The 13536-nt window shown below is 38.6% G+C and overlaps 1 protein-coding gene across 2 annotated transcripts; it reads right to left on the reverse strand.

The window, feature by feature from the left end:
* Positions 1-602: 602 nt before the first annotated feature.
* irf1b (interferon regulatory factor 1b) lies at positions 603-5618 on the reverse strand. Of its 2 annotated transcripts, XM_037748019.1 has the most exons (10): positions 5426-5618; positions 4285-4377; positions 3470-3569; positions 3194-3361; positions 2984-3024; positions 2723-2855; positions 2480-2599; positions 2324-2352; positions 2041-2149; positions 603-1324 (listed from the first exon to the last, which is right to left on the reverse strand). In XM_037748019.1, the coding sequence occupies exons 1-10, from the start codon at positions 5609-5611 to the stop codon at positions 1218-1220; spliced, it is 1086 nt and encodes a 361-aa protein (XP_037603947.1). In that variant the 5' UTR covers positions 5612-5618; the 3' UTR covers positions 603-1217. The 2 variants fall into 2 exon arrangements, with proteins under 2 accessions (XP_037603947.1, XP_037603948.1); XM_037748020.1 differs by lacking the exon at positions 2041-2149.
* Between the last annotated feature and the right edge of the window lie 7918 nt (positions 5619-13536).

Below are 13536 nucleotides of genomic sequence, written 5' to 3' on the forward strand. Positions count from 1 at the left end.
TTTGCTTTTATTAATTTATTATCATTCATGATTGTGAGTAATGTCAACATGCATGCCTTAAATGTGTTGCACAACAACTTTATTTCCTCAAAATCTGTGGGGATTATAGATACAGATAGGGAAGGAAACATAATTTATACAACTACTTATTACTTAATAACGAAATATCACATTAATAAATAACTATTTATTGTGCGGAACAACTCATCTCTCTTCTCTGTTATGATGTCATAACCTCTTAATAGTAGAGTAGTAATGTTTTTTGGTTATTTTTAGTCCGCCAAAATGTTAAATCCAGTTATGCTTTTTTGTTAAAAATAGAATATTAACAAGAGATGTTGCATGATTTTAAATGCATTTTGGAGCTTTTATTAAGGAATTAATTATTAAAATAATCATGTACGGTATATTATGATGATTTGGACCAAGATAATTTGACTTTTTCCAATGAGAGCCTTAAATACAGGGCTGCTACGGCTGAGTTTGGCTCACTTATTCTCGCCAATATGAGGCTTTAACATCTGGTCAGAGTCGGCACCTAAAGGCATCCATCTCTGCACACATATACACTTAAAGCCCTTCATAATAAAGAGTCATATTCATTCACATTTAGATTTTTTTTATTTTATAAAAAACACACACAAACAAGAACAACTATATACACACATAGTTTTAAACAACTGCTTTAAGCAAACAATTTTTGAAGTAGAGCTTTCACCAGAAGTTACTAGAAACTCAACTAAAATGGGCTTGTGCACATAACGGAAAAACTGCTATTATGTGAATTACTGTACTGTACATTAACTACCTGTCAAATGTTGAGCGCATATGTTGAGTATGATCCTGTCCTGCCTGAACAAAAACAATTCCTGTGCTATTACAACATCGTCACAAATAAACTGAGCATCAAAATGCCTTGAACCAGCCAATGACATAGACAATGAACAGCTTATGAGTAGCACAACAGGGCACTTCCTAACTTCTCTTCATAACTTCACACAGGAAAGCTCTATGAACTGCTACCGAGCGTCAAACACGCGGCACACGTTGGGGGGGAGGGGTGGCGTTGTAGCTTAAAGTGTTGACACCGCCCATCACCGCCTGGAAGGATGATGATGATGATGATGATGGGTAGGTGGGAGTATGGCGGGCAGGATGAGCTTTTCAAAAGTCCAAAGTATCAAAGCACCATCCTGCCCTTTCCTGTCCTGAAGATCTCAAAGCATTGGCATCTGTTGACAAAAGCTGTTCCACAAGTCGTCTGTGGGGTTTGAGAAGTCTGTGCCCAAAGTCGTGTACTGTGGCAGTTCCTCTAGCTCGTCGACTGTAAAACAAACACAGGAAATGCAAGGTCAGGGCGGTGACGAAAAACATTACTGTATTATTAAACGCTAGACATTTCTGGAAGTGACATTCTGTTGTGAACTTGGCCCATGGACTTTGAAAAACGCTGACTTTTATCCAGGCAGAGAGGGTCGAAAGATGCTATTAAGTTGCATTATGGGAAATGTAGGATCCAGTGTTTTTGACCCTTAAAAGGGACTAAAAGTCAGGATATCTCAAACTCTGCTGCATGAATTTCCACCCTTCTTTTGTTAATCTATCTCTCTTGTGTGTGCGATGCTATATCGCTGGAGTAGTGTAAGAAAATAGTGAAAATATTGCGATATTATATTTTGTGATACTGTATTGTACCTCTCAAAATATTGCTGTGATGTCAGATGTTACAGGGACTGTGATAAATGCAGATGCAGATTCCACTGTCCTGATTGCACATGGTGGTGTGTTTTTTTATACTATAACAGTTTTCCTAAAAATTAGATTTAAAAACTCATAATATATCGCAATGAATCGTAACCTCTGTATCGTGATACATATCGCATCGCCAGATTCTTGCCAATGCACAGCCCAACTTGACTTTATCAAACTTTAAGGTGTAATATTTTGTAATGCATAGTGCTATAATGTGCTTAACCAGTGGCATTCTGTTGCACATGAATTTAGAGCCAGTTGTCCATCTACTCTATTAGTAACATTTACCTGAGGAAGATTCACTCCACTGGCTCCCTGGACTGGTGCATGCTTCATTGCTCAGGAACCCCTTGCCGTCTAAACTCCAGTTTGAGTCTCTCTCCAGTTGCTGGCAAATCTGAAAGAGCAACACTGGACTGAATATCGCTATAATATTTTTGAACAACTTCAAAAAGTCTTATCTTATTGTTTTGGGGTATTAATACACAAGCCAAACAGGCAGAATGAGACAAACATGGGTATTCCTGTCAATGAAAAATGCATGCTGATAAGAGTCGGAGGCCACGCTTACCTGGATAATGTCGTCGGTGTAGTCGAAATCTGGAAGGTCGCAGCAAATAGAGAGGGAGAGAAAGGGAGGGGGCGTGAGTATGGCACTGTGATATCTATCTATCTGTTTGTTATTGAGGTTAAAAATGTATCAGCACGTGTGGTGTTGTTGTCTTACCGTCGCTGTGCTCAGGTGAAACTTCAAATCTCTGGCAGAAGTTGCTTGGAAAGCTACTCGGGCCGATTTCAATTGACAAAGACCAGTCAGGAACCTCAGATGGAGCCACGTATGTGAAGTCTGTAACTAAACACATTAAGAACAGTTTTTGTTACTTGTTTGCCCGTTTTGACTGAATGGCACAGGGAATTGCAGTGTTATCAAGTTTATTTTTCTTCAACTATCCATGTTTTGTTTCCTCACCTTGCTGCTCGGTGTGCACTGTGCTGTCGACTGTGTTCTCCTGAGTGGACGAGGTGTCTTCCTGCGTTGACTCAGGCATGGGAGAGTGAGTGTCGCTGCAGTCTTCGTCTTCCTCCACCTTGATCATCGGGCCCTGAAGAGATAGAGTCACAGTCGGTAAGATTTAGGAAATTAGACATCTGCAGCTTTATGTCGAGCTACTGCCATTAAAATAACATTATAGAAGAAGTAGAATGGTCATAACATAACCGCAGTATTTACCTTCTTCCTCAGCTTTGTTTCCTTTGATTTGCTTCGTTTGTCTGTGAAGATGAAAGAAAAGACATTACTTAAACAGCTCATTGTGTGATTGTAGAACAAACTGATTCATGAGTCAAACAGAAAAAGAAAAAAAAAAAAGATCAGCAGCCAGCAGACGCTGCACACCAACGTTAATGAACGCCTTTGCTCGCTTCCTGTCAGTTTTCTCACCTCTACATTTTGGGCTGGCAGGCAGCATCCTGAAGACACGCACAGCTTTGTGTCCTTTGTTGACGCTCCTATCTTTCACCTCCTCGATGTCGGGCAGCGAGTTCATGGCACAGCGGAAGTTGGCTTTCCATGTCTTTGGGTCACAGGCCTGACCTTCCACGTATTTCCCTGCAGGATGCATTTTGTTTAGTTTCATTTCCATCCAAAAAAAATAAATAAAGAATGCTCTGTGTTATTTATCTGCAGAGTTTGGCGTGTGCGGTCACACTTGCTTACCTGTGTGGATGGCCCACTGCTTGAACAGACATGCGTCTTTGTCCAGCTCCCAGCCGTGTCGAGCGGCATGCTTCCAGGGGATGGAGAACATTGTCTTATCCTGGAAGATAAAAAAAAAGGAAATATTTAGTTGGAACGAGGGTTTAACATAAAATATGAGCATAAATGTTCAAATATTGCACGAGGCTGCCACTCAAACTGAGCATCTAACTCGTAGGCTACTGATAACTGTTGTCATGGCCTTAAATTATGTAAAAATATGTTATTTGCATAGCACACACACACACCAAACAAGCTTTTGGTAATTGTTTTAGTTTGAACATGTTAGGAGGATATTTTAAATTTCTCTTTGGCATGTTTGGCCCATTTCCCACTTAAAGATAAAGTAGTATTAGTAGAATACTCTGTAATATTTATGAGAAAGACACCAAACTTGGTTTACAACTAACTCTCGGTGTCTATTTTCACCTGTTTGGAGTGTCAGGGAGTGTTTGGTTTAAAAGGCTGCCATAGTTGCCAAATGTTTTCCTGTTTAATAGCACTTTAAGTTATTTACAGCACCAAAATCCATCCCAACGTGAGCTTCTACTGCTACTGCTACTCTAAAAATAGCATGCAAATATTGTGTGGCAAAAAAGACACGTGCAGCCTTGCAGTTCACTTCCCTGTTCAACAATGGTGGAGGACCTCCAACTCTACAACAAAATACATTTCAAAATGTCTTGTTTCTGTGCTCATTTCAATATACTTGACTACACATGCCATTAACTTGAACCAATCCTATTAGTTTCAGGAGGAAATAAACATCTTCTCACCTTGTCCAACCAAGTCAGACCGGAGACAGACTGTGACTCGATCTGCTGCTCCAGCCATGGCCTCATCCTCATCCTTGACACTGGCATGTTTGCCTGTAAAATGCAACAGGAAAAAAGGGTTATTTAGATTAAATGAGGAATGCAATGTGTGTGATATATACAGCAGTAAGAGGAAATCAACTCCCTCCCTATCTGTCTCGGCTGTTAGATTTAGTGCTGCCTGCAGGAGTGAGGGGAGTTCACGGCCAGGACATGCAGGAGAACATGGGGGCGTTTTACGCGTGGGTGGGAGAGCAACTTATGGAGGTATGCATAGACTAAAAAACATTTCCTGATTGATTTTTTGAGGCTTTTACATTCTAGAAAGTGTTCAAATGCTCTAGGACTCATTTTGGAGTTCAAAAGTTTGAAAAACGGTCATGCAACTCGATTCTATCCAAGCTGGAGACATTTGGAGACGTGCGAACTCTTAATAAGTTGTAATGTTTTTTGTTTTTTTTAGTTAGCCAAAATGTTAAATCCAGTTATGCTTTTTTGTTAAAAAAAAATAAAATATTAACAAGTGATGTTGCATGATTTTAAATGCATTTTTTTTTTTTTTTTTAAGGAATTAATTATTAAAATAATCGTATATATTGTGATAATTTGACTTTTTCCAATAAGACCCTTAATTTCAGGGCTGCTAAGGCTGAGTTTGGCTCGCTTATTCTCGCCAATATAAGGCTTTAACATCTGGTCAGAGTCAAAAGTTTGAAATAAATGTCGTGCAGCTCGATTTTATCCAAGCTGGAGACATTTGGAGACGTGCGCCGAAAGATCCCCTGCGCGCGTAAAGAGCACACTCCTCCTCCTCCTCCTGCACTGCTGCATGCACACCGTAGCTATAGGTTGAGAAAAAAATCCCTCCATCTCTGTTGAATCACCTCCTGTCTATAAATAAGAGTCCTTCTGTGCGCATAGTGTGCACAAATAAGGGCTAAACGCGAACTTTACAATCTTAAAAAAAATGAAAAACATTTCTAAATGAGTCGTTTGGAGGCTACTAATTACATTCTTGTAAAAAAAAAAAAAAAAGCAGAATAAAAATGTTTAAAATTTGAGCATGCAAGTAGAAGTGATAAATGAATATCAAGTCACTTACAGACTCTTGCTTGTTTCTATGATCCGTGAGAGGAAAAATGCACAAGAAGGATAGTCCGATTGGTTTGAGTTTTGATCCAGAGAAGCTTCTCTTCGTCTTTGAGTTATCCACTTGAAGTAGACCTGTCTTGATCAGAAGTGAGTACTGAGCTCTAACAGCCTCATATTTATATGTGAGCGCGGGCATGTCAGGGTTTTCCCCAACTGAGCGAGGAACCGTGCACACTGTAAAAAAATGTCCATCCTGAAAAAAAAAGTAAAATCAAGTCGACTAAGAGCTCTGTTTTTCAACAAGTTCTTATTCTTATTCTTGTGGAATTATTATTTAACACGTTTAAAACCATTGTAACTCCATGCATGTGATATTTATTCTTCACATGAAGCATGCACATTGTAAATAAGAGGTAGAAAAAGCACATCAAGTGCAGTTGACACCAAACTATTTATTCTTTAAATCTGCAAAATAAAACATCTTTCAACCAAACTTCCACTGTAAACAACACATCTCATATCTGAATATCTGCACATCATCCCACAAGTATAACAACAAAAATGTGATTTGAAGACACTACAGGATAAAATTAAGTTATGTTAGAGTGGATGTTTTTTTGCAGTGCACTAACGCATGCGCACTGTGAGCCCCTCAGAGCAGTAGAAGCATTTCCGAGAAATCACGTTGTTGAATGCAAGAAGGAAGTTTATAACAACAAGGGCTTGATTACGGTTGATTGCACGTAGACAGGGCTGACCCTCCAACACCTTAAAAGACTGGTTTTATATTTAACACGGGACACTTCTGCACACTATGCACCTGCTTATTGCACACCTTTTAATATGTGGATTTTATATTTAAGGATGACAGGATATGATTTTATGATATTATTATTATTATTATTGATTATAATATAAATACTAATTGATATGCCTATAGCACTTAGTACATGTTGCAGAATAAACCTATTTTTATAATAATTTATAATATAATAAAAATAATAATAAAACAGATTTATAGGCTTATAGCATTTAGTACATATTGCAGAATCATTTTTATAATATTTAATATTATAAATTATTATTATATGTTAATGTGTCATACAGGCCTACAGTACATAGTTATACAGTGATATTAATAATAATAATAATTACATTTTTTAGTATAAGGCTTGTAGTGATAGAATCTGTAATATAAATGTGCAATGTGTTTTTTATTAAAATAACATCATGCATCTAAACTATCACCTGCACACGTACACGGTTCATTCATCCTGCAGATACCAAAGGTAACCCACGCCCGGCGTGATAAACATGTGCATGGGACCAGCCCTTTAGTGTAAACTGAAACTCACTTGAGAAGTCAGGCATTTACAAGAAATGGTGTAATAATTTTAGTCTGCCAGCAGGGGCGGTAGCAGCAAAGGCTTGGATCATAGTAGAGGAGCATGCAGTTGCAGTCATGTTGATCTGAGCTGGTGATGATGACATAATAACGCGGAAGCAGGAGCAGCAGCATCAGCAGCTGTGTTGAATCAGGCTGCTCAGCTTTTGCGCGCGTTATCATTCATATATGTGATACTAATTCACCAAGAGAGCGCATGAAATGTTTAAAGAGCATGCACCAAACTGCAAAGGAGTGAATGAAAGTGGCAGGACATATTTTAAAAAAAAATGTTATTATGTTTTATTATGATTTACATTTTGGATTTTGGTGCTTGGTTTTTCTCACGTTTTGCACCAGCTCCTCCAATGGGGAGTTTTAATATGTGCAGGTATTGTACCACATTGATGTGGATTTTATATTTAAGGATGAAGTAATAAAAGTATGACAGGATATGGTATTATGATATTATTATGGTTATTATTATTATTATTATTATTAGTAGTAGTAGTAGTAGTAGTAGTAGTGGTAGTAGTAGTAGTAGTATTAATATAATTATTAATTATAATATGAATTACTGATTTATATGCCTATAGCATTTAGTACATATTGCAGAATAAACCTATTTTTTATAATAATTTATAATATAATAAAATACAGATTTATAGGCCTATAGCACTTAGTACATATTGCAGAATAAACCTATTTTTTCTAATAATTTATAATATAATAAAAATACAGATGTATAGGCCTATAGCACTTAGTACATATTGCAGAATAAACTTATTTTTATAATATTTATTATTATAAATTATTATTATTATATGTTAGCATCGGTGCACACATAGGTTGCTCTCTCCATGGGGAGTTTTGGGAACCCCCAGACTGTTTGGTGTCGCAACTACTGTACCGGTGCTGCTGCTGTCCATCTAGGGACTTCCCACGTGTTGTGTTTGCGCGCTCGTGCATGTGATGCACGGGCTCGAGCGTTTTGTGGGAGGGAATAGCAGGGAGTTTTCCTGCGGAATTTTCACCGGCAGTCAGTCAGGCTGTGGGATTTCCCAATAAAGACAGAGAGCTGGATTGGTAGAGGGGAAAATCAGGATGGTTTTCCCACCGATTATTGTTGTCACCTCCCTGTTAATGATTGATGATCACAGTGTGGAGAGAAACATGTGAATTATAGGAAATCACTGGAATGGCTGAGGCAAAACGCAACTGATGAAACACATCTATTTAATTTATTTAATATATGTCTTCAACAATAGTTACCTAAATATATATTTTTTTATTTTGTACATACTCATTTCTATCTAAGGTGACCAGATGTGGGACACGTTACCAAGGTTGAGAGGTAGTCTACTATGTTGATATAACGTCTATCTAACTTAAATAAACATTTCTATTCTGCCCCTTATCTTGTAACATCTCTATGCTTTGCCTGAATGCATCCATAGGGCGGCACGTCTCTTTGAGCCAAACATTGAACATGAACTGTGTTGCTTCATGTCGTATTCCCCCCTGTGTGAAATTGAAAAATAACTGGCAAATTTCACAAAAAACTCTGAGAATCACCTTCCACTGACTTATAAATAGTTTCCCAGTCTTTGTTGTATCTGCGTTTCCTTTTTCTTTGTGGTAGTTTCCATCACATTCCGCCTAAACCTGCATAACTTGTGACTTTTTCGTGACTTGCAATTTTCTCCGTTGGGCGTAATGTAACAAAGACGGTGAAATGTCAACCTGCACTTGACCCTTGTGTGGTCAGTTTGACAGCAAACAAAGCCCCGTGATGACAGACTTCCCTGCTTTCTTCACAGCCGTTGGATAAAAGCCAGATTCTAAGAAAGCGTCTGTCCTGCAGTGGTTTGACTTTTGAAAACTAGAGCCAAGGGATAAAAATGCTGTGCGTTCCCTCGTAAAGTGGGACACCTGGTTACCCTATTTCTGTCCAGGGCCGACTTAATGGTAGGTGTCCACAGGGGCCACATTGGACGCTTAATGGGCCGCCACTAGACACACTCGGCACCCGATTGGACGAACACTTTCGCTCGTGGGCTGCTGCTCCCAGCTTTCAAACCGGAACGAGCATGGCGGCTCGTTTGGAAACTTTCTTCTCTTATATCACGAAAGTAGATCCCCGAAATGTGTTTCTGAAAACATTTTATGTGAGAAATAAGCCACGCAGGTGCTGAATCTGTCTTCATTTTGAATCGTCAACGCTTAGTTTAAAAGTTTCTCGGGAGTTTCCAGAGGCGGCGAGTCGCATCGGACGCCCGTGATCACAATAAACTAGCCTAGACCTCAACTTTCTGCAAATGTGGAGCGGCCGACGTGACGCCCCGTCTCTCGAATCTCACGCTACGCTACCAAAATGCATTGCACGGCTGCTTACATAGACAATGAATGGGAAGCGTGGAAAGGACGGAGGCTGTGGACATGTACCATAAGGCGTAGGCCATATAGGCGGTCGCCTACGGCGCCACCTTCTTGGGATCGATGGTCGCCCTCTAAAAAAATGTAAGTAAATAAATAAATACAAACCTATAGCTCTAGAGCGGCGGTGGCGGTGGAGGGATCCAAATCCAAATTTCGCCGAGGGCGCCAAAAGGGCTGGATCCGGCCCTGTTTCTATCAGCAACAAACATTTAGATCTGTAAACAAACTATCATCTAGAAATATAACAACATAGCCTGCTCACCATTTCCAAGTTTCAATTTAAATCTACTTTATTTACAACATAATCCTGGGATTTACTTTAGCCTTACACCAGTAATTCTTTATTTTGCACAGCCTTTAAACTCCATTTAAGGTGTTTTCACACCCACTGTGACACATTCCTTCTCATGTATTGCACCTTGGGCATACAGTGATAGTGATTCTGATTATTTAGGCCACCTGCAAGGATAAGGCAGTAATGTAAGGCTTTGTGGTGAGACAAGCAGCTTGAGTATCCAATCTCCCTTTGGACCATCTGCTTTAACAGCTCACTGACACTGGATCAAGTCAAAGCCTTCCTTAGTTAGTTAGCAATTACACTTCGACCTCACGCACGGTGGGAGTGTTGGGCGTAAACAGCAGGGTAGAATATCTAGTGTTTCTGATAACATATTTTACCCCATTTGATCAGAATTTTAGGGGAATTTAGTCTTTCTCTCAGTTGAATCATGTCTTGCATAGTTTGTTTTCATTTTCCTTTTAGTTGAACTGTCATTGGTTGACATTTTTCTCCTGCCTCAGTGGTTGTTCTATTCTTCTTTTCTCACTTTAGAAATATTTTCCATATCAAACCCCTGCCAAAACTCACGCAGTGACCCACATGTTACACAACTATTTGGTAAAGTATAAAGGTAATGCTTTATTAGAGGGGTTCATGATCATTTCCTAATAATTTCCAGTCCTGGGAAAAAGAAGATTTGGTCCCAATTGTGGCAAAACAAACTGTCAGAAAGGGAAATGAACTGTTAGAAACATAGTTATTTCCCGGAAACCTATTGGAAATTTAATATTTATTGAACCATAAAATAAAGCATTACTGATATAAAAGACGAAATGTGATGAAAGAGAGAAAAGAAGAATCAGTCTTCTAAAATATTAATACATTTTCATGCAATCATTTAAAATCCCATAAGCATTTTCTGACCTTTTGACCTTTTTCTGTTATATGTTACTCTGGTGTTAGAGAAGCTGTGAGACAACAGACAGTGTGGGAAAAGGGAGGGATGGTATGGATGGAGGTAGAGAAAGGCAAGATGAAGGAGAGATAAACAAAGGAGGTGAGAAGAGTGATATAAATATATTATGGCAACAAGTTCTACAACATGTGCTGAAGATTTACAGACATGAGTTAACATGTGGAGTTTCCATAAATGTCATCAACTTCCCCAGGCCATTCAGACACTAATTACATAATCTCTGCAGGTTTCACCCAAACCAGCCTGCTGGTGAAGTTTAGCAACCCCGTCAGTCCAATAAGGGTACTGTTTCTGAGTGACACAACACACCATCCTTTGTAAGTTCATCAAGAGCTGTGAGATGGAGCTGTTGAGCTGAAATTTTCTTCTTATAACAGTATTAGCAAGAAGAGGTGGAATTAATAAATGAAATAAATGTACAATAATTCAACTGTGAAATACTCACTGTCATTAATACCGCATTTATACTGCACATTTTAAGAACTATTCTTATTTATACAATTCTTGCATTTATATTTAACACTCTTAATATATCTCACTTCTCAGCATTTTGTTTTTACTTATTTACACTGTGGTTGTATAGTGTATGTGTTTGATGCACTTCTTTGTACATATTTCTTATATTTCTAATTTCTTTGTCTTTCTCTACATATATTGTGTTGTATATCGTAGCATTATGCACATAATTTACATGTTGCATACTTTTTTATTTCTATTTTCTTACATTTCTTTATGCTTTTATACAAGAGCAGCAAAAGTATTTCTGATTCTGAAATATTAATACTAATAGATCCAATAGATCCATAATTTAAATTTACTTAAAGTTTTTTCAAAAAAAAAAAAAAAGTACAACTAAGTTCTGCTGCATATATTTGAATTTATTCCTCCATAATACTTTTTTTAGTGAAATATTGGAGAGTTTTACCTCTTTGGGTCCCAAACTGTTGTTTAATTGAAACCATCTGAGAAATTTGGAGGGGAAATGTCTCTTTGGTGGAACTGTGGCCTCTGAAATGTGACAAGGAGCCAAAACTAGACACTGCTTTTTAGTGGGAAGTCACAAACCAAAAAGTGTATTTTTATGTTAAAATTAGGGATCCCAATCACGATTGCAAATTAATCGCACATTTTGTATCTGTTCAAAATGTACCTTAAAGGGAGATTTGTCAAGTATTTAATACTCTTATCAACATGGGAGAGGACAAATATACTTGCTTTATGCAAATTTATGTATATATTTATTAGTGGAAATAAATTAACAACACAAAACAATGACAAATATTGTCCAGAAACCCTCACAGGTTCTGCATTTAGCATAAAGAATATGCTCAAATCATAACGTGGCAAACTGCAGCCCAACAGGCAACAACAGCTGTCAGTGTGTCAGTGTGCTGACTTGACTATGACTTGCCCCCAAACTGCATGTGATTATCATAAAGTGGGCATGTCAGTAAAGGGGAGACTCGTGGGTACCCAGAGAACCCATTTTCATTCACATATCTTGAGGTCAGAGGTCAAAGGACCCCTTTGAAAATGGCCATCCCTTTTTTTCCGCGCCAAAATTTAGTGTAAGTTTGGAGCGTTATTTTTCCTTCTTCTCGACAAGCTAGTAGCTTTAAAACTAGAATCACAAGAAAACTCTGTTTGGCCTCTGTGAGGCGGGAGATTGTTGGCCTCCCAGGTTCCACATGGCTTGTTCCTCCACCTGTTTTTATCTTATCGCTCTCCCTGCTTGATTTATCTCATGCCTTTGCCCCGTTCTGCCGTCCTTCAACTCTGTGTCTCCTCTGTTACTCCCTGTAACTTCCTCCTATAATTAAACACAGACTGCCGGTCAAATGCTGTGCAGTACCCTGAATGAAACTATAAGGTCACATTGTGGAGAGGTATCTCATTTGATTGGTGCCTTACAAAGACTGAAGTTAGTTCTCTGAGTTGGTATACTGTACACGAACACATGGTTACTGATTAAACCCCGTGTGGAGGCAGAAACCAGGAGACGTTAGTAAAATGTGTTCGCAGGGTCACTGGGTCAAAGTGATGTCATGCTTCTGATGGCTACTTGTTATCTTTACTGCTGTAAAACATGATAAAGAATCCAGAGGCAGACATATATGTTTTTGTACAATCTATACACTTCCATTTATACCAACATCTTTCATTCATCTTTTTGAATCTCTTGCCTTCAACAGGTCTTTACACCAGATCTCTTTTTTGCAGGTTATTTGTCCTCTTAGTGGAATCTGTTTTATCCTCTCATCTGATTTTCCAGTTTATGGTGTCAATCGCTAGTTTCAAGTCTTCTTCAATACAGCATGATGTTCATTTAGTAAATTATTAGAGTCAAATAGACTATAAAGCAGGGGAGGCTTTAGGGCGTGGCTACCTTGTGATTGACAGATCGCTACCACAGCGTTGTCCGGTCTGGACTTTCACAGTGTGATTTCAGTTCATGAAAGTTAATTAAAAACTTTTTTACTTGCTTAAAAATGTCTTACTCAGCGTTCGGTTGTAGCTCCACCCTCTCGTGTCACTTCTGGTTGCAAAAGACCAAGATGGCGAAGGCCAAAATGCTGAACTCGAGGCTTCAAAACTGCAGTTCACAAACCAATGGGTGACAATATGGTGACTACGTCCACTTCTTATATACAGTATGTGTTTTATATAGGTTACAAGTTACATTCAGTATCGTAGGAGGTCAGCTATATATTCTGGAGCTAACCTTTTACGAGTCTTAAAAGTGATCATTAAAATTTTTAAATCCACTCGAAGACGAAGTGGGAGCCAATGAAGTGCTTTTTTGTGATGTGTTCTGGACCTGGTTATGAATCAGCTGAAGTTTATAGAGGTTTCGTCATGTGAGGCATGAGAAGAGTACACTGCAGTAAAAGACCTCTTTCTAACCCACTCACAAGTTTTATGTGTTTGCTTAGATTTCCTTTGCTTTGCGTCAGTATCGTAACATAACTGTTTGCTCGCTCCGGCCTTGGTTATTTTTTAGCCACGCTAGCAGTAGGTCATGCTGACACTGGGGATGTCTGT

Source organism: Sebastes umbrosus, chromosome 17 (genome assembly GCF_015220745.1).
Source record: "Sebastes umbrosus isolate fSebUmb1 chromosome 17, fSebUmb1.pri, whole genome shotgun sequence".
Taxonomy (NCBI): Eukaryota; Metazoa; Chordata; class Actinopteri; order Perciformes; family Sebastidae; genus Sebastes; species Sebastes umbrosus.